Genomic DNA, 20,945 nt, shown 5'->3' on the forward strand with positions numbered 1-20,945 from the left:
GGGGTACAAATGTAACAAAAATAAAAAAATCTACTATTTTCTAGCCTGTTGTATAATAAATTTGTTTACTCTAATAGAATTCATTTAAATCTCATTTTTGTTTGTGGTGACTAGCCATGTTTTCCCAGAAACAGTCACAAATGCAGTACTTGAGAATTATTATTATTATTATTCAGAGATTTATAACCAGCTAAACATGTGTAGATGATTCAGCTGACAGAGATGCTTGAAACATGTCTTGTTTTCATTCAGATGTATGTCATTTCTTTTTTTTTAGCCTGTTATCAGAAGAACTAATCCAATAATAATCCAATTTTTGCCTATGTTTTTGAATCATAGTCATATTAATGGCAACAAGTATGAAACAACACATTAGGAATGCATTTAAAATGGGCTTCCTTAGCATCCAGCTACACCAGTCTGCACAATTGGGTTGTTTCGCCTTCCTACCAGAAAATGAAAGGTAGAGAAAATGTATTTCTTCCAGTGACCTCACTGATATAAGGGCTGGTACCGTCTGGAAAACTCCAATAATTTTTCTACTTCCAGCTGTGCAAGTTAAGGCCCCACTGCTTGGTAGAACCTAAGGGCCTTGCTCCCGGGGCTTTGGTTTGTTTACATATTAAATACAGGTACTTTTTCTGCCCCTAGTGGGCTCACAATGTAAGCTTTTTTTTTTTTTTTTTTTGTATCTGGAGCAGTGGAGGATTATGGCCCTTGCCCAGGGTCACAAGGAGTCACAGTGGGAATTGAACCCAGTTCTCTGGTTGTCAGCCCACTGTGCTTATCATTAGGTAACTCCTTCACTCATCAGACCTGCATTGGTAGAGTGTGGAGCTCTGCTTCACAGCTCCAAGTCATTGCCCACAGGCAGTAACTTGGTATGGCACTTGGCATCAGAGTTGGGGGTACCCACCTCCCCTGGACATCCTGCAGCTCCAGGCAGTCTTTAAAGAAGGAAGAAAAATATGGCCAGGCTGCCTGGTTTAGCCTTATTTCCCTAGTGACATAAATAAAACCCTCCATACCCAAGAGCTGAGCAAGGGGGTGGGGGGACTGCAGGAACCCAGTGATTCCCGGGCAGGGATTTAGGCCAGTCACGAGGTGCATTCCTATGCATGTTGGCCATGTGGCCGAGCATGATGAGAGACCAGCACTGCATTGCCTTTGTAGCGTGATGGGTCTTTTTTGATTTTAGAAATGGGTTCAGGGAAGGGGGGAGGCCTCCTTCAGGAGATACTCACGGCTTCTTCATGCCTTGTGTCGGGAGCCATGGTGAGAAGGGCAGCCATGTTAGTTTGTGCTACACAGAAACTGCAGCAGGAACAGTCTCTGACCCTTTTGGGGGGGGGGGGGTGGAGGCCAGTAGTTCTTCACTTGCTCTGGGTCTCTGAAGGAGGGGGGGCGGCAACAAGTGGTCCTGCAGTTAAGCAGGTGCTGGCAGCTGATGAGAGTCTTCCCTTCGCCTTGGAGATCACACGGGGGCCTCCTTTCCTACAGCCAAGAGATGCAGGAGTGACATGGTGCCAGTGGGAGGATCCTCAGCCTTTTGGGGGCAGCCAAGAAAATGCAGGAGACCTCTTGGACTCCCACTGAGGTATTCTGGGTTGGAAGCCAAGCCCCATTTGGAGGAGGAGGAGGACTCCCTGGTGATCCGCCTTTTTCAGCAGGAGGAGTTTTCTTCCCTCATTGTTTCGCTTTTGGAGGCTTTGTGTGTCTCCTTGGTTTCATTCTCTGATCCTAAAAAGGGGGAACCCCATCTTGGAGGGCCTTGCCGGAACCCCAGAGCACTTTCCATTGTAACTTAGTAGATGATGACAGATAAAGACCTGTACAGTCCATCCAGTCTGCCCAACAAGATAAACTCATTACACATGGAATGTGATATTTCATATGTATACCTTACCTTGATTTGTACTACTGTCTGTTCTCTGAAAATGGCAAGAAGTCTGTCCTTCACTGGCTTTGCTTCCCAATTACTGGTGTTGCCACCCAATCTCTGCTAAGCTTCTGTGGATCCATTCCTTCTAAATATGATTCCTTTGTGTTTTATCCTACACATTTTTGAATTCAGTTATCATTTTCATCTCCACCACCTATGGTAGAGTGGGAGGCTCCCTATGTCATCCTCCAGGGGTCCAAGGTGCTGGATGGGCTGTACCCTCTCCGTCCAGAGGAGTTGTAGAGGTATTGACAGTACCTCAAAGTGAATGCTTTGGTCATGGCTTTGACCAAGAAGACGGCCATCCCTGTGGGTTTGGTCATGGCTTTGATCAAGAAAATGGCCATCCCCATGGAGAGGGGTTCAGCCCTCAAGCGGGCTGTCTCCTCCACTATTGTGGGTGTTTTAGGCCTCAATATGTGGGGGCTATGAGTTGAAAGCACTTTAATTGAGTTGGTTCCAATAGCAACCAGAGTCCCTGGAGGTGGTCTGGCTAGAGTCAGGTGTGGCATTCCTGGCAAGTGTCCTTTATGAATTGGTGAGGATAATCTCTCTTGATAGTCTTGGTGGTGGTCAGGAGATGAACTCTGGTTTGGCTTCACCACTGGGTGGTGATGCTGCTTGCATCCAAGAAAAGCCTTTTAAGCGTTTCTTACTCTTTGGAGAGGATCACCATCTCAGGCTTCCTGTATTGTGCCAGAAAGGGGCTTAGTTGATATCTGTGGGTGTGTGTGTGGAGGGGGGAACGCTTTTTTGTGCAGACATACACCTACAGGCCCTTCAGGATGGAGTCCTTTCATGGCCCAAAGAGGAAGGGGAGAGTCAGGGTTTTTTGGATCCTCTGGGGGGGTTCAGAGGTACCCAATGAGAGGGTACCCTGGGCCCCTCGCTTGCTTGTATAGGGGACAGACTGACCTCTTCAGCCATGAAGTAGTATTTACTCAGGTAGACCAGAAGTAAGCTGAGGAAATACGTCTTCACAGAAAGGGTGGTGAATTTGTGGAGTGGCCTCCTGGTGAAAGTGGTGGAGATGAAAACAGTATCTGAATTCAAAAGAGCTTGGGACAGGTACATAGGATCTTTAAGGGAGTGATGGAATAGGTGGCATGGATGGGCAGACTGGATAGGCCAAATGGTCTTTATCTGCCTACATTTTTCTGTGTTTTATCTATGTGGGCCTTCAATACCTCAGACCAGTGGATTTTTGAGATAGCCAGAGCTATGCCCTAGAGTTTGCTCATCTGGTTCATGACGTATTTATGATGTTATGCTGTGGTTTTGCTGCAAAGCACCAAACTGTCTGCCATTCTCCACCATTTGCATGCCCTGGGTGCACTAGAACCAGTTCCATCTTCATAGTGAGATCAAGGCTGCTACTTTCATTTCATGGTGCCAAAGAAAGAAGGCTCCTTCCTGCCCATCCTTGACCTCATTTGTTAAGTGTTTCTTTAAAAATATGCAGCATAATGTAAGGTAGAGCTTACCAAACTTTTTCGGGCCACAATTCCATGCTCACAGCCATAGCGATGCCAGTGACACCGCTGAAGCAAGTCAGAATGACACACCTGTGTACTTCCAGGCAAGGTTGCGATCCCGTTTGAGAAGGCCTGTCATAGGGGTTTCCTTCATTGGTGGCGTCGCTCTTCCAAATAGACTAGGTTTGTGCTTGAAATTGGTAACAGTGAGCATGCATCAAGTTTTTTAAAAAGTTTATTTTTTCAAGTTTTTAACAATATTACATTGTGGAAGAGGGGAGATATGATAGACATTTAGATATCTCTGTGGCCTAAATGTACAGGAGGTGAGTCATTTGAAAGCGGAGTCAGTGGAGAGATGAAGGCTGTATCTGAAGTCAAGAAAGCTTGGGTTCTCCATAGGAAAGGAGAGTAGATGGTATGGATGGGCAGACTGGATAGTTTATCTGCCTTCATTTTCTTTGTTCCTCTGTTTCATTGGTCTTACTCAGACCTCTGTGGCTCTTTAAAAGTAATCTTAGGCCTTGCTACTGACTGTGGAGGAATGTTTTGATCGTCAGTGAATTGGTGGGGTAGTAAGTGTTTCCAGTTTATTAATGGGCCTGAGTGCCTCAGGGGATAGAGCAAACAAATGAAATGTTAGTCTTCCCTGATCTGTACTTATTATTTTTTAATGATATGTTTATTCCAAAGTTGATTTGGCAGTTCTATGTTCAGTATGTTTAGAGCTTTTTGTTTTAAATTCAGTTAATATAACTATAAGACTGGACAGTGGTATGTTCTGTTTAACATATGAGCCTTGGCAGTTTTGGAAACTGAGCTAATTTGGGCTTTTATGATCTGAGGAATAAGGGCAACCTTCGAAAGCTAATCAAGAAATGTATTAAGTTATGTCCAATAAAAAAGGTATCATCTTATTTTCTTTTCCATGTTTTATTTTGTTTGATTTCTATAGATTCTACATGGAATGTTGCTATTCCACTAGCAACATTCCATGTAGAAGTCGGCCCTTGTAGATCAGCAATGTGGCCGCGCAGGCTTCTGCTTCTGTGCGTCTGACGTGCAGGACGTCAGACTCACAGAAACGGAAGCCTGCGCAGCCTTCTACATGGAATGTTGCTAGTGGAATAGCAACATTCCATGTAGAATCTCCAATAGTAGCAACATTCCATGTAGAATCTCCAATAGTATCTATGTTATTTTTGTTACATTTGTACCCTGCGCTTTCCCACTCATGGCAGGCTCAATGCGGCTTACATGGGGCAATGGAGGGTTAAGTGACTTGCCCAGAGTCACAAGGAGCTGCCTGAGGTGGGAATTGAACTCAGTTCCTCACTTCCCCAGGACCAAAGTCCACCACCCTAACCACTAGGCCACTCCTCCACTTTTGCTACTATTTGAGATTCTCCATGTAGAAGTCGGTCCTTGCAGATCAGCAATGTGGCCGCGCAGGCTTCTGCTTCTGTGAGTCTGACGTCCTGCACGTACGTACGTGCAGGACGTCAGACTCACAGAAACAGAAGCCTGCGCAGCCTTCTACATGGAATGTTGCTACTGGAATAGCAACATTCCATGTAGAATCTCCAATAGTAGCAACATTCCATGTAGAATCTCCAATAGTATCTATTTTACTGTCATAGTAATGCTTGAATGTTTTCACTTATATACACTGTCAGCTAGCACATTTGCTTATTTCCGATCTGAGGAAGAAGGGCAACCTTCGAAAGCTAATCAAGAAATGTATTAAGTTATGTCCAATAAAAAAGGTATCATCTTATTTTCTTTTCCATGTTTTATTTTTTGATTTCTATTGATGGCTTTTATGACAAAATGTATCAAGACTGTTTTCTTATTCTTAATTAGTTTTTGAATATATTTAATGTTTTCCATATTGAACATACAGATTATGGTAAAAATCAGTGAAGCAAACTCTTACTTTAGTGCATTTTGAATTTCTAGTTTTATAAATAGCAGCATGGAAAATGTGCACAGGTGTGAAGATTCTTACCAGGCATTCTAGTCAATTGAAAGTAATAATCTGTGGTGTTGAACGTTATTGAGTATGCCAGACATCACAGACCAGAAATTCATTTTCATTCCTAGGTTACAGCCTTTAGTTCAGGTGGATGGAAGATTGATTCTTTCTTTTATTTTGCAGATACCACACCATCACATTGCCACGGTGGAAAAACTGCCCCTGAATGCCTCTGGATGTCCACTGCTGATTCACTGCAAGAATTTCTTTGTGATCCACTTTGTTCTGTTTCGAGAGAGGGAGTGTCATGATGTGTATACCTCACTGCTTAAGCTTTCACAGCCAGGTATTGTGGAAGGAGAAGAGAATTTTGAGGATGGTGGGAGAGGGGTGGTGCATGGCTCTCAAAATCTTTTGTTGAAAGACAAGGAATGAAAAAATGGCTCCTCCTTTGAAAGGTTACAGCCTGTTTGTGTAGTAGTTGAAAACTACAGTCACCTCACAGTTTTTCTGTATGGTTTAAAAATGTTGTTCAGTAGTATAATTCCTGAAACCCTACAGGCTACCACATTAGGATGACAGTCGCAAAGGGGGCAGTTCTATGAAGGTTGCAAAAGTTAGGGGCGAATAATGGCATCTGGGCACCCAGATTCTATTACATGGTACTAGTGTGTCGGCATTTACATACCATGTCAATAGCAGGCTTAAATGTGGCAGTTTAGAGTGTAAGTAACAGTATTCTATACTGGATATACCAGGTGTCTCCCCCTTGCATTTACACACTAAGCAAGTTGTGCACTTAAGTTACAGAATACTAGTTAGTACCCAGCCTGTACTGCGCACAGTAATATTCTGTGACTTGGCACACACATTGGTGGCAAATTTTGTTATAGAATAAGGGGAGAAATGTCTTACAGTCCAGAGGCCTGCCTGGTCCATGTTCACTGTATTGTTCAAGGCGGCCACATTTAGTCAAATTCCATCCATTTCAGGTAAGGTGACCCACTTTCAAATGTGATTTCCATAGCATCCCACAGATCAATCCAGAGACTTGTGGGTTATGTCCCTATCCAAGCAGAATGAGAGGCATAATCCACAAGTCTGTGGACTGATCCGTTGGGCCCAATGGAAAGAAAATTAACAGGTAAAAACCAAGTTTAACCTTCCCCCAAGAAATTGCAGGCAGGTAGTTGTCCTCTGGTTGGGCTTATCACTGTGCTTTTTAGTGAAGCTAGCCAAGGTGAGAGAGTTTTTCCAAATGAAGTAGGTTGGTTTGAAGCAGTGAGCTTGTTTTTAAATTGCTAAAGTATATGGAGTGGAGGAGTGGCCTAGTGGTTAGGGTGGTGGACTTTGGTCCTGGGGAACTGGGTTCGATTCCCATTGCAGGCACAGGCAGCTCCTTGTGACTCTGGGCAAGTCACTTAACCCTCCATTGCCCCATGTAAGCCGCATTGAGCCTGCCATGAGTGGGAAAGCGCGGGGGACAAATGTAATAAAAATAAATAAGTTCTGTACTTGTCACCTGCAGGAAGAATTCCAGTTTGGCCATGTTTTGTTTGCAATTCTCCCTGAAGCCACCCTTTGAGTGGTCAAGTGTCTACAAAACTAGCAGTTTGGTACAACTGGGTAGATTGCATGGGTCAGTTGGTCACACTGGGTATTACTTCTAGCTGATAAAAGGACATATTGTGTTAAGACTTCTTATCTTGCTAAACCAGTCCAGACTTTTGGGTTACACTACTGTACCAGTAGACAGAGTCCTGAGCTTTCCTGTGACATCACTGATCTAAGGAGTGATAGAGCCTGGAATTTATCCGTATGTCTCTGCCTCCAGTGGATGGTGCAGGTGGACCAGTGCAAGAAGATTCCGTTTTGTGTTAGGCATGACTCCTTCAGGCACAGTCTGCAGCCCACCTGGCCAAGAATAGCTTGCAAGAATCGGCCTGCAGACATTTTTCCCTGTTTGAAGAACAGGAGTTTGCTTCCTTAGTCCCCAAACCCTGGCTTGCAGGCATGAACTTGAGGTAGCGTCTAGCAGTGGTCCTTCATGGCCACTGTCAGTTGGAGTGAGTACCTTGGATTTTAGTGAGGCTCCCTCTTTTATGCTCCTGTTCCTCGTTTCTGGTCTGGGTTAATCCCTCATTTGTTTGTGTCTACACAATAGGCAGCAATTAAAGAGAAAGTGAAACCTGAGGGAAGCCATGAGCATGAGCAGAGGTGGTAGAAGGGAATGAAATTGCAAGTCTTTTTAGCCTCAAGGCAACAGCCTTTGAACTTGAGTTATCACTGCTTCTGGGAAGTGAAAGTAGCATTCTGAAGAAGTTTATTGCAAAGGTGGATTTGATCAGTCCATGAATTGAGGCAGTTGAGAAGTAGGATGCTGAGCTCGTTCAAATGGGTTGAAAAGAGGATTCACCTTTTAGGAGGAGATGGGAAAGAGGGTACCAGTCCCTTGAGACAAGATGGGAGTATCCGCCTTGCAGAACCAGGGAGGGAGCAAGAAGAAGCATCCACAAGTTCAGAGGGCAAGGAAAAGACTGTTGGGGTGAAAGTCACTCAGGCCAGCCCTGGCAGATGCATATAATCCTCTCTTCAATCAACGGCTGCCCTCAGTGATGACATCAGAGTATAAACAATAAAGGCAATCAGGAAATGAAATTGAGAAGATGACTGAGGCTCAGCTGAAAGGGATGAAAGGATCACATGCAAAGGAATGATCACTAGGAGATTACATACTACGCAGGAGTGGCTACAGTAATGTTAGATTACATTACAAACAGTGCACTGCAAGAAAAGATTACACTCTAAGGAGGCAATTCTATCTGATTGGGGAGTGCCTATTCTATAATGACATCTGTGTGCACAAGTTTGGTTATAGTAACATAATAAGTGACAGCAGATAAAGACCTGTCCAGCACTCATCAATTCATTATTAAATCAACAATGAACATGACATATACTTGATCATGGTCTGTCTTTGCTGTTTCTGGGACATAGACTGTAGAAGTTTTCCTGGCTCTATCCTTATGTTCCAACTATTATAGTTGCTGTCAAAGCCCACTCCAGCCTATCCAAATTCATCTTGTCATTTGTGAGATCCAGACCATAAAACTCTGCCCAGCACGGTCCTTGGTTCTGGCTATTGAAGTTTAAGTTGAAGCCCTTTCCAGCCCATCTTAAACTGGATTGCCATATACAGAACAGAGACCTACAAAGTCTGCTCAGCACCAGCCTAGCAGTGAAGTGAAAGTGGCTTTTTTAAGAAGTTTATTGCAGAGGTTATTGAATAAAGGCATAAACCCGCATTTGTGTACACAGTTAGGCGCGCTCACCCACACCAGGTTAGTGGCAGGCATAAATGGGTGTGCCCAAGTGTCTCGTGTACAATTTACAGAATAAAGTAAGTTACGTGCATAAATGGAAGGCAAGGGGAATCTTGCCTCACCAATCTACTACGTTTCTTTGAAGGGGTGAACAAACGTGGATAAAGATGAGCCAGTCGATATTGTGTATCTGGATTTTCAAAAGGCATTTGACAAAGTACCTCATGAAAGACTCATGGAGAGTCATAGGATAGGAGGCAGTGTTCTGTTGTGGATTAAAATCTGCTCTAGTCCAATCATGAAAAACAGAGTAGAGTTAAATTATCAGTATTCTCAATGGAGAAGGGTAGATAGTGGGGTTCCCCAGGGGTCTGTGCTGGGACCTCTGCTTTTTAACCTATTTATAAATGATCTAGAGATGGGAGTAGCTAGTGGCCAATTCAGGTCATCAGTATGTGGCAAGATCCCAGAACAGTAAAACAGATTTTATGCTCCTTAGCAGTGGATTTTCCCAAGTCCATCTTAATAATGTTTTATGGGCTTTTCTTTTAGGAAAGTATCCAAACCTTTTTAAAATCCTACCAAGCTAACTGCTTAACTATTCGTTGCGTGAAAACATATTTCCTCCTATTTGGTTTAAAGGTATTTTCATGTAACTTCATTGAGTGTCCCCTAGTTTTTGTACTTTCTGAAAAAGTAAAATATTGATTCACTTTTACCTATTCAACATCACTCAGGATGCCCCCTCAGCCATGTCTTTTCCAAGCTGAAGAACCCTAACCTCTTTAGCCTTTCCTCATATGGGAGCAGTTCCAACCCCTTTATCATTTTGGTCGCTCTTCTTTGAACCTTTTCTAATTCTGCTATATCTTTTTTTGAGATACGGCGATCAGAATTGAATGCAATACTCAAGGTGAGGTTGCACCATGGAGCAATACAGAGGCATTATAATAATCTTGGTTTCATTTTGCATCCCTCTGCTATTAATTCCTAGCATTCTCTTTGCGTTTTTGACCTCTGCCACACACTGGGCAGGAAATTTCAGTGTATTGTTGACAATGACACCTAGATCTTTTTCTTTTCTATGTTTTATTTCTATGTGTTACATTTAAAAGTGGACTAACACGGCTACCACGCCACTTTATTCAAGATGGATTATTTTTCCCAATTTACATCACTTTGCTTTTGTCCACATTAAATTTCCATCTTCCATTTGGATGCTCAGTCTTCCAGTTTCCTAAGGTCTTCTGCAATTTTTCACAGTCCACATGTGTTTTAAGAACTTTGTGTTATCTGCAAATTTAATCACCTTGCTTGTCATTCCGATTTCCAGATCATCATGCTGGTAGCTCGAGGTTAGCCTTAGAGGTGTGCCAACCTAATGCAGCTATTGGCAGGCCCTCCGATGCAGTTTTCTTAGGGTCCACGGCTTCTACAGCAGAGACTGATTACCTTTGGTCATTGCTACTCTGCTGAAGGCCCAGAAGGCAACACCTTTATGCACGTATGATCTGGTCTGGCGTTTGAGTCCTAGTATGGAGAGCAGATATTCCATCCATTTTGGCATTCTAACAGGTCTGCCTTTGACCAGGGCTTAGCCCTTGGCTCTCTCAAACTGCAGATGGCAGCTCTCTCCCACCTCGGAGGCGGTATGAAGGGCATCTCTCCTGTTCATGGAGACATCTTTAGCCTCCCTTTCACTTAGTGCCACAAAGAGACCTTTATCTTGTCCTAAATTCCTTGGTTTGTCTTCCCTTTGAGCCCTTGAAACAGGTGACTGTGAATGACCTGACCTTGATGATGGTCCTCCTGGTAGCTCTTTGCTCATCCAGGCTGATTTCGGAGTTGCAAGCACTTTCAGGTATATACCATATTTGTCATTCACGATAGTCTGTAATCTTGCACACTGCTCCAGTCTCTTTTTGCTAAAGGTTGTCTTGCCTTTGCATGCCAATTAGTCTGTATATCTGTCAGCCTTTTGGAAGGAGAGATGGTTCTGCCAGGGCTTCATATTAACCTGACATCTGTAGAGCCCCGTTTCAATATTTGGAAGCTAGGAATAGCTTCCAGAAGTCCAATTATTTCTTTGTCCATCCGTGCAGGGTGAGGCAACTTCCAAATCTTGCTTTGCACGATGAATCAATGAGACAGTTGGTTTGACATGATACGAATTGGAGAGAAGTTCCCGTGGACCCTTGGGTGTATTCTGTGAGGGTACAGGAGACTTCCTGGGTGAAAGCATCTGCAGTTGCCCCAGAAGACATCTGTAAAGTGGCAGCTTGGTTGTCACTGTATTTGTTTGAAAAGCATTGCAGAACCAGTGTTGATGCCAGAGAGGATAGTGCCTTTGGTAAGGAGGCTTTGGAGGGGGCCTTGTTTATCAGTTGTCCAGAGGGCTAAATCGTGGGTATATCCAATCAGTATGAACTGGTCTAACAGGATAAGGAAGATATTGTTAGCTGCTCATTTTCTTTCTTTGAATTCTGCTGGACCAGTCCAGGACCCATCCAGGAAGACTGCAGCTTTTGACGTTTCACTACTCTGTGGCATTTGTTTCGGCTGTGATAATTTAGGTTCATACATGCTTTTACCAAAGTTTTCTTTAGTGGGAGGTAGGTTGGTGGGGATTATTGTAAAATCTGTTTTGTGTATCAGCTTTATTTATATAATGGCAAGTTTCCAGCTGTCCCTTCCTTATATTGGTAGTGTCACTGGTAAGTTCAGGTCTTTGCCTCCAACTGCTGGTAGGGTGCCTTAACCAGTCAGTCTGGACTGAGCTAGCAGGATTCAAGGAAAGGAAATAGTTAAAAACAGATTTCATCAGATGTGTTATACTGTGAGATATACCTGGAAATCAACTTCATGTGCTTTGGAGACTTTGCTACAGCTTGAATCTCGAGGCAATTTCCTGAATCGTCCAGAACAGTCCAAGGAGATGCTCATAATTATATTTGCCTGTTGAAACCCGAGTGTCTTTCTGATCTAACATTCTCAGTCATGTGAGTGATTTGTTTTCATTTTCAGTAAAACATGAAGAACTTTATGCATTTTCTTATAATCCCAAATTGCATGAGGAAGACAGGGAGATTGGATGGAAAATGATTGATTTAAGAGTTGATTTCCATCGCATGGGTATTCCTAATGAGTACTGGGACATCAGTGACATTAACAAAGACTATGAGGTAACTTTCAGGGCTTCTTTTAAAGCTGCAGAACTGTCTTCAACATGCTAAACTTTTGCAGGGGCAGTTCCTCTCCTCCCCTTACCCCCAATCCAGTTAAGCTATCCCTTTCCCTTTACACTTCCGGAATGTCTCTGAAAATAACATTTAAATATTGGTCGTCATACTAATAATCAGTTTGTGCAGCCCATGGTTTCGAAAAGAAGCAGTCTTATTTTGAATTGAAACTGTAAAAGATTGTGTCTCGTTTTTATACTTGCATAGAGACTAGTAAAAAATTATGAATAAAGGCAGGGAAATGGAATCTCTCTCTCTCTCTCTCTCTCTCTCTCTCTCTCTCTCTCTCTCTCTCTCTCTCATTCACACACTTACTGTCATGAAGACACTCATATCCTTGATCATAAACAGCCACGCTATCCTGGAAATTCTCTCTGCATGTGTGTTCATTCTTCCACACAGTGTCTCCCTCACACTTAACAGTGCTCTTTGCTTTGTGTGCACCCTTTTGCCTGTGTTTGATCTGTTATGTTTTATTACATATTCCTCCAAATTCTATATATGACACCCAAAGTTGCATGCCCAAGGGCTCACTTCCAAGATAAATTGCAGATAAATTGGATAATGTGCTCTGAACCATCTATTAGATTGTAAGCTCTTTGAGCAGGGACTGTCTTCTATGTTTGTACAGCGCTGCGTATGCCTTGTAGTGCTATAGAAATGCTAAATAGTAGTAGTAGTAGTAGTAGGTGCTAACAACCAGTTATTAATGTTAAATTTGCATTCGTTAAAATTTGTGCATGCATCTGGATGCACGCATGGTGCCTGACTCCCATGGCGTGTATTTTGAAAGGAGGCGTGTTAAGGGTGTTCCATTAAGTTGCACACAGAATTACAGAATACATCCTAACTTGGGAGCCAGTATTTACACTAGGTTTCAGCAGGCATAAGTCCGGCACCCAAGAGTTAGGTGTGGGATCCGCACTAAATGCTATTCTGTATAAGGTACATGCTCTTTATAGAATATCACTTAGGGCTGAATTTTTTCCGTGGCATTTATTTTCCATTATGGGGATTGTTTGCATGTCATTTCGCTTATGACAGGGTGGGAGGAGGGGGGTGGGTAGGAAGTATGCATGGGGACATCAAAGCATATCATTGATATTCTAACAGGGTGGGTGTGGATAGGTGAGGGGAGGGTGATCAACAGAGACATACAGCTTTATGGTTTATAATGGGCTAGGAACCCCAGATCCTTGTTAAGTCCTTTCTGTTGGGACCCACCCCCATCCTCCCACCCTGTCAGACTGTCATAGTAATGCTTGAATGTTTTCACTTATATACACTGTCAGCTAGCACATTTGCTTATTTCCGATTTGACGAAGAAGGGCAACCTTCGAAAGCTAATCAAGAAATGTATTAAGTTATGTCCAATAAAAAAGGTCTCATCTTATTTTCTTTTCCATGTTTTATTTTGTTTGATTTCTATTGATAACCTTAAGAGTGGACTAACACGGCTACCACACTCCTGCCCTTACTATAGAATCGCCACTGGGGAAGAAGAGTTAAAGTGGCAGTGATGGATATATCAAGCCCTATCTGGCATGATTTTAGCTTCTTGGCAGCATACTACCGCTTCAGTCCATATCATTCCTCTCTGCTTCCAGGCCCCTGGAGTGTAGTGTTATGCTTTGAAGCACATAGTATAAAAGTGTTCTGCAGAAAGATTTTGAAAAATTTGCAAGCAGTGTTTTTGATGATACAGCATTTTATTCTTTTCGTGTGGATTTCCCCCATCTTTCTCCCTGCTCAAAGTCAACCATTCTGTCCCCTCTCCCCCAGGCAGTCTCACTCCCCAGCTTAGCTAGAACCCATTCCTTTGTTTCTCCCCCACCCAACTGGTTCAACCCCCGGTCTTCTCTGTTCCCTTTCCAGGGTGCACACCCCCGGCTTTCTTCTCTCTACCATCCAACAAAACCTCTTATTCTCTTTCTGTACCTGTTTCTCAACCCTTCCTCCCCACCCAGTAGACACATCCATAGCTTGCTTTCACCCTGCTGTCCTTGGAGCTAATAGAAAAGAGCAACTACATAGCCGGGCTGTTTTCGTCCTGCTTTACCACCCTGAATCTGACTGATAAGTTGGAACCATGCAGGAGCCTACATAGCACAGGAGTTCCAGTTCAGCAGTTGGACCTAGACAGCAGAGGAGAAGGACCTTGCCTGATGTGCAGCTGCTCTTGTCCTCCCTTCTTACACTGATCAGCATGGTGGTGGGGGTGGGGGTCGAGGAAAAGAAAAGGGCAAGCTTGGGGCATGTACTGTGAGGGGCCAGAAGCCATGTGAATCACCATTGCTACCTGGTTAATGTACTGAATTTTGCATTGGAGGTGAGTTCTTTGCAAAATATGCAGTGGTGAACAGTTCCCCCAGGAGTAGCCCTAGACACTGAAGGAGGAGTATGCAGGTTCTTCTGCAGTCAGGCTGGGATGGGTGTATGAGCAAAGATATAATTGGGAAGAGAATATGTGAGGCATATGGGAGTGGCAGAAAGGGAGAGATTGAGGGAATGGGTGGACAAGACAGAGGGCCAGATGCTCAAAACTCTGGTGCTAGAAGCAAGAGTGCACATCCCATAACGCAAGAACAGTGCTGAAAACTAGCACCCCCCCCCCCCCCACCCCACCCACCCAAGGCCCAAATTTTATGCACACTAGTAAAGCGAAAGAAAGGAGGAGATTCATACGCACAAGAGCTGCGCTTACCGCAAAACAGGAAGTGCAAGAGTACATGCACCTTTTCCCTGCGCCATGAAATATAAACCCCTCAAAAATTTTTGCAGTTTAAATTCCTGAGAGGCTCGCACCAACCAATGTCCGCCCTCACCCCTGGCTTTGTTAGGAAACGTAGACATGGGGTTTTTTTTTCTCATTATCAGCACTACAGGCTGTACAGACTTCCTTTTTCTTTCAAAATAATCCAAAAACAGGCAATTTAACATGAAAAATGCAAACCCAAGACACCATCCCCAACCTGGCAGTGTGTTTTCAGCATTAAGGCCAGCATTAGTTTTTGTGCTGTCTCCTGTGCATCGGAGTGAATACATAACAACCTGATTTGGATCCATTTCAATGCATTTAAATACATTTTGCACTGGTCTTCAGTGCACGCTAGCACACGTGCTGGAGCTATTTGTGTATCCTGCGCACATTAACATGCGTGCAGTTCTGGCACCAATCGCTCCTAGCGCTGGCGTTAGGTTTTAAGCATCTGGGCTAGAGAGGGGAAGAGGATAAGACAAGAGGTGAGGGTTGCCAGGAGCAGGAATAAGTGAAGGAACTGAGTGAAAAATTCAGAGGCAGGCGAGTGGGTGTGCAAGGAGAGAGTGAATAAAGAGATTGAAGGCCGTGGGGATTGTAAGTGAGAGAATGGGTTGGTGTTGGGAGTAAGAATGTGAGTGGATTATCCTTCTCACCTTGTCTCTTTCCTTCTCATTACTTTACTCCCTGGTTCCTTTTATCCTCCTCTCCTACCACTTTCCCAGAGAATCCCTTCTGAGGCTCCAGTCTTCCTCTTCTTCCCTTTGCTGTTCTCTATCCCTCCTTCTTTTCCATTTCCAGTCACTAAGATCTCTTTTCTTCAAAATGTGGATCAAATAAATTAACTGGATACAAAAAAAAGTACCAGCAAATAAATGAATTGTTATAAATAAAAATACATTTAATTTGCAGATATACACAAGTATATGAATGTGCCACCTGATTGGCACAATTGTGAAAAATCTGTCATAGGAAACCGGGGACTGTGACTATAGGCATGGAGTATGTTTAATAAAAATGTTGTGTAAGTGAAACAATTTAAGCTTATAGCTGGAGTTGAAAAGTTGAAAATAAACAAAGTTAGTGGTTGATACAATTGGTGTGTTCTTTATATTTTAGGTCTGTAGTACATACCCTCCGATCTTAGTCATTCCTAAAGCAGCTAACAGTGCAACGGTGATTGGAAGTGCCAAATTCAGAAGCAGGGCTCGGATTCCAGTGCTTTCGTATTTCTACAAAGAGAACAATGTGAGTCGCTCATTCCGTTTCCCCTTGTTTTGTTTGTTTCAGAACAGGTAGCATGCAACATATATACTCTCTCTGGCTTCTTGTTTCCTCTTTGTTTTCCATTACTCCCTAAGAGCTTCATCACTTATCAGAAACTGTATTCCAGTGACATAGCCACGAGGGGCCATGGTGGCCTGGAACCCCTCAATTTTGGGTTTGGGTCCCTAAGGACTGCTGGTTTTGGCTGGTGAGGGTCTCCAGTCCCCGCCAGCAGAAACTTTACTGCGGCGATATTTGCTGCCACTCTGCCCGTCCTGCTTCCCCCTCCCCCTGTGCGCATGCTTAGTTTTAGTTCTAAATGATGTCTGCAGTCTGGTCCCTGGGAAGGCAGCTGATGCAAAGATTTATTCACTGTTGTGGCTACAAGCCAGTCAGGTGAACCCTTAAAAACTCCAGGTCCTAGGGAAGGAAGCACTGTATGAAGACAGTCTGTCAGGCACATTCATGGGTAGAGACCCATGGGAAGAACATAATAGAGAGTTACTGGAAAAAATGCAGTGTTCCTTGTCATCAAGCAGATGAAGCCGTTACGTATGGATTGTGTCCATCAACCAGCAGGGGGAGATAGAGAGCACTCAACTTTTCACAGTGCCTCATGGCCAGCCAGCTCCACTGCCTCTTCAGTATTCTCTATCTCCCCAAGCAGGGTGGCTGCAGTTTCTTCGAGCTCCGAGTTACTGGAAAAAATGCAGTGATGCTCTTTGCTCTCAGGCAGCACAGCAGGGGCTGCACAGGATGACTAGGGGATTGTCTGATTGGCTGGAGCTGAGCTCACTGCAGGTAGCATAGGAACTCTGGCACTTTCCATCACATGCAGCATTCCCAATGATGAGAGCTAGTAGACCTCTATGATGTACATGAGTCCAAGCAGCTGACGATGATGGCAACAGATTGCAGGTCCATAGTTTCCAGACTTGGTCTCTGTCCTGAGAAAGTTGCTTGCACAGGTCTCACTGCACATGCATAGTATAACAGGGAACAATATGTCTTAATTTCCTCACACTGAGTGGTGAGAAAGCTGCAGTGTAATGAGTTCACAGTACTCTGCAGTAGAGTTCATAAGTGGCTTGGTTCTGTTCTAGCTGCATAGGCACACGAGACTGAGGCTGTATTACATAGCATCTGTCCCTCGCCCTTCAAACTTGGATGTTTTTCATCAGCAGAAATGAAGCCATGTGGTGAACCCAAGGACCTTCCTTCTGCTATGGCCCACCTTCTCTGACACAACGTCATGTTGCTCCCAGGTTGGCCAGAGGCAGTCTGGGTTTATTGCCACTGGTGAAAAACATGTGAGATTGAAGGGTGAGGGATGCCAGGTCTACGTTTGGGGTGGTGGGAGGGTGAAAGATGCCAGAAACATGGTGGTGGGGGGGGGGGGGGGGAGCAGAGGGAAGGAAAGAAATGCTTATTGTCCATCAAAGTTATTTGTGGGTCCACCCAAAATGTCAGATCTAGCTACGCTACTGATGCAGCTCAGTCCTGCTTCTTCCACCTTTGAAATAGTATATGAACAGACCAGGAGAGGGACTTTGGTGTGATGCTGTCTGAGGATCTTAAGGTTGTGAAACTGTGTGACAAGGTACTGGCCGTCGGAGGTGTTAATGCCCTTGTACAAGTTGTTGATTAGGTGCAGGACTTAGACTAGAAGTGGTCGAGAGGAAGGCAACAAAAATTATATCAAAATTGAACTAAGGTGTGTATAAGAAGAGATTTGAAGATCTGAATATATATCCTAGAAGAAAGAAGGGGTAGAGGAGATATGATACAAACTTTTAAATACTTGCATGGTATTAATCTGCAAACAAATGTTGTCCAGAGACAGAGAAGCGGTAAAACTAGAGGACATAAATTGAGGTTTGTAGGGTGGATGACTTAGGAGTAGCGTCAAGAAATACTTTTTTATGGCGAGGATGGTGGATTCCTGGAATGCTCTCCCGTGGAAGTGTTGGAGACAGAAACTAATGAAATTCAAAAGTGTGTAGGATAGACACACAGGATCCCTAAATAAAAAGATGATGGTATAAAAAAAACAAACTTAACACATCAACAGCTATGAGTTCATTTATAGTGGGCTGCAGTGGTGCTTAGACAACAACTCTCTAGCAGTGAGAGAGTGAGGCCAATGCCAGACAGACCTCTACAGTCTGTGTCCTGTATATGGCAAGACAGATTAGGATGTCCTGGAGTGAGCTTCGATGGCAACTCCAGTAGTTGGGAAGTAGGGCTAATGCTGGGCAGACCTTTATGGTCTGAATCCTGAAAATGGCAACGGTCAGATCAAGATCAAGTATGCGTATTTTATACGTTCGTATTGTATGCTGTGGTTCATCACTCAGTTGTCGTAATGCGTTGCTACAAAGTTCCTTTTCTTCTATGAACTCACAAGGCATCTGACTTTTATGAACATTTACTTGTGCATTTCAAAGTCACTTGACCACATTTTCTGATGAACATCATTGCATGCAGATTAATGTGCCTTCTGGCCCTCTGTCTTGTCCACCCATTCATTACGTAGTCATGTATTCAGGTAAAAACATTTTCATGCTTGTATATCTGGTACTATGCCAAGCTTGTTTCCATTATTCTATGCTGCTCGTGTATTAATCATCATTCTGTGCTTTGAGTTTCACCAACTCATGAAACCCTGTAACAACATTTATATGGTTGTCCCTAGCTAATGTTTCAAGCTCTTTAACTTCTTTTAAAATTGCAGGCTTTGGCCAATTTAATCGTTCCTTGCTGAAGCCTGTTGCTCTGGGTCTTGCAGTATTAAATCCCCAAGGATTGATGGAAATTCCCTTGGTAACTGAGCCAATATAACAGCTGGAGAAGCAGGGAATGAATAGTGCACTCTGCTCTCTGTCTCCGTTCTGAATATTTATGTAATGTTTTGGTTCTCCGAAGCAGCCTTGGGAGGTTCCAAACCTATTGTTCTGGAGTTGGTGGCCTGTTTTGTTTACCCGAGGCACTGACCTCGTGGTTAAAGTGCTCTTCAATGTGGTGCCGGTGGGACAGTACTGTGGCCCGTGAGCCAAACGTGTTGTGCATTGACAGCCAGGATGTCATCGCCCAGCTGCAGTTGAGCTCCTTTTGGACTATAAGAGAGGCTGAAAATGAAGATGGGGTTGGTTGCTGTTGGATTCTAATTGCCGTGTAGCCTGCATCTGTTGACCTGACTGAGGAGCATTCTGCTATCTCTTGAACATCTGCATCATCCGAGCTTGTATGCTTTGCCATGTACCTTTTGTGTAGCATGATGAGTTTATAGAAACAGGCTTCATTAAGAGCCTTAGGGGGATGTGCGTTGTTCTCATGATAAAGTCACTGCTATTTCATGACACCTGCATTTCCATGCTGTTCTGCCTGCTGTTGTAAATAAAATAACACCCTTTGTTTTTAAAATACCCTTGGTGTGGCGTTAGTTCTGTTTATTATTTGGGCATTGGAACTTGGAGCTTGGGATAAGAGGGAACCTTTTCATCTGACACTGTCTTTATTGGGTACTCGGCAAAGACCAGTTTGGTGATAATTTATACTACGTGTTCGTTTTCCCTGATAACACCCCAGAAGTTATCTGTATATGCTCCACACATGTACATGCTGCCTTGCAGGTCTGTGCTGTGTAAGTTAAGCGGGTATTCACTGAATGGTGCTTAGGTGGAATTTGTGCATTTACATTTTAATGTGTACACATACCCATGTAAATGCCATTATTTTAAATGTATATAAGGGGCGCTCAAATGTTAGTGCCCATTATAGAATTGTCCCCATTGTGGAAATCCTGAAAAGCTGACCAGCTTGCAGCTCTCAAGGACTGGCAATTCCAACCCCTGTCCTAGATTGTGGATCTTAACACTGCAGTTTTCAGAGACCACAAAGAGGTTTGGTTTTCAGGCTGTCTACAATGACTTCATGAGAGCTTGTTCTATGGATTTGGTCTATGAAACAGATTAAATTGCATAGTTTGCTTACATGGTTTTCAGGAAGCAGAGCTAAGCATCCTGACTTCAAAGAAGAGACACCAGGAAAGGGACACTAAGACGGTAGTTTGCATGAGCTGTCTTTCCATTGTGTTTTTCAGGCTGCTATCTGTCGGTGTAGCCAGCCCCTCTCTGGGTTCAATGCTCGCTGTGTGGAGGATGAACAGATGCTGCAGGCCATCAGCGATGCCAATCCAGGAAGTCCCTTCATGTATGTTGTTGACACAAGGCCAAAGGTATTGCTGGATGATGTTGGGTTATACTTGTAGGCGAGCAGTGTGAGTTCAACACTTTGAAATGGGACAGTTTTTCCCTAAATGATGTCAGATGGATGTTATTGCACTGCACTGCCATAGAGAAGAAGCGGAAAAATGAGATTGTGTGTAAATCTGAAATGAATGTGCCTGGGGGGGGAAGATACAGCGTAGATGGATGGCTCTGCCAGTGCCAGGAGCTGCTGTTGCAGTCAGCACTAGCTATTTGCTGCTGTAGTATCATCATTGCTCAGAATTAATTCATTAGGTTTTTCCATTTCTGTCCTCCTTTCTTCTTGGCCAGTGCATATCCTACATATTCTAGTAGGGCGAGCACTAGAAGGTTTTGTGGTACATTATAGTAACATAGTAGATGACGGCAGAAAAAGACCTGCACGGTCCATCCAGTCTGCCCAACAAAATAACTCATATTTGCTGCTTTTTGTGTATACCCTACTTTGATTTGTACCTGTGCTCTTCAGGGCACAGACCATATAAGTCTGCCCAGCACTATCCCCGCCTCCCAACCACCTGCCCCTCCTCCCAACCACCGGCTCTGGCACAGACCGTATAAGTCTGCCCAGCACTATCCTCACCTCCCAACCACCAGCCCTGCCTCCCAACCACCGGCTCTGGCACAGACCGTATAAGTCTGCCCAGCACTATCCCCGCCTCCCAACCACCAGCCCCGCCTCCCAACCACCGGCTCTGG

At 44.0% G+C, this 20,945-nt stretch overlaps 1 protein-coding gene across 2 annotated transcripts in view; it reads left to right on the top strand.

Annotated features, from left to right (window-relative positions):
• MTMR8 (myotubularin related protein 8) overlaps nucleotides 1-20,945 on the top strand; it is a 96,233-nt gene that overhangs the window by 35,293 nt on the left and 39,995 nt on the right. For both annotated transcript variants that reach the window (XR_003942883.1, XM_030210238.1), the window contains exons 3-6: nucleotides 5,576-5,738; nucleotides 11,740-11,897; nucleotides 15,832-15,960; nucleotides 20,081-20,215. Coding sequence is in view for 1 of the 2 variants with exons in the window: in XM_030210238.1 (XP_030066098.1) it covers nucleotides 5,576-5,738; nucleotides 11,740-11,897; nucleotides 15,832-15,960; nucleotides 20,081-20,215 (585 nt within the window). In the remaining variant the exon portion in view is untranslated. The remainder of the gene's footprint in view (nucleotides 1-5,575; nucleotides 5,739-11,739; nucleotides 11,898-15,831; nucleotides 15,961-20,080; nucleotides 20,216-20,945) is intronic.

This window comes from Microcaecilia unicolor, chromosome 7 (genome assembly GCF_901765095.1).
Source record: "Microcaecilia unicolor chromosome 7, aMicUni1.1, whole genome shotgun sequence".
Classification (NCBI taxonomy): Eukaryota; Metazoa; Chordata; class Amphibia; order Gymnophiona; family Siphonopidae; genus Microcaecilia; species Microcaecilia unicolor.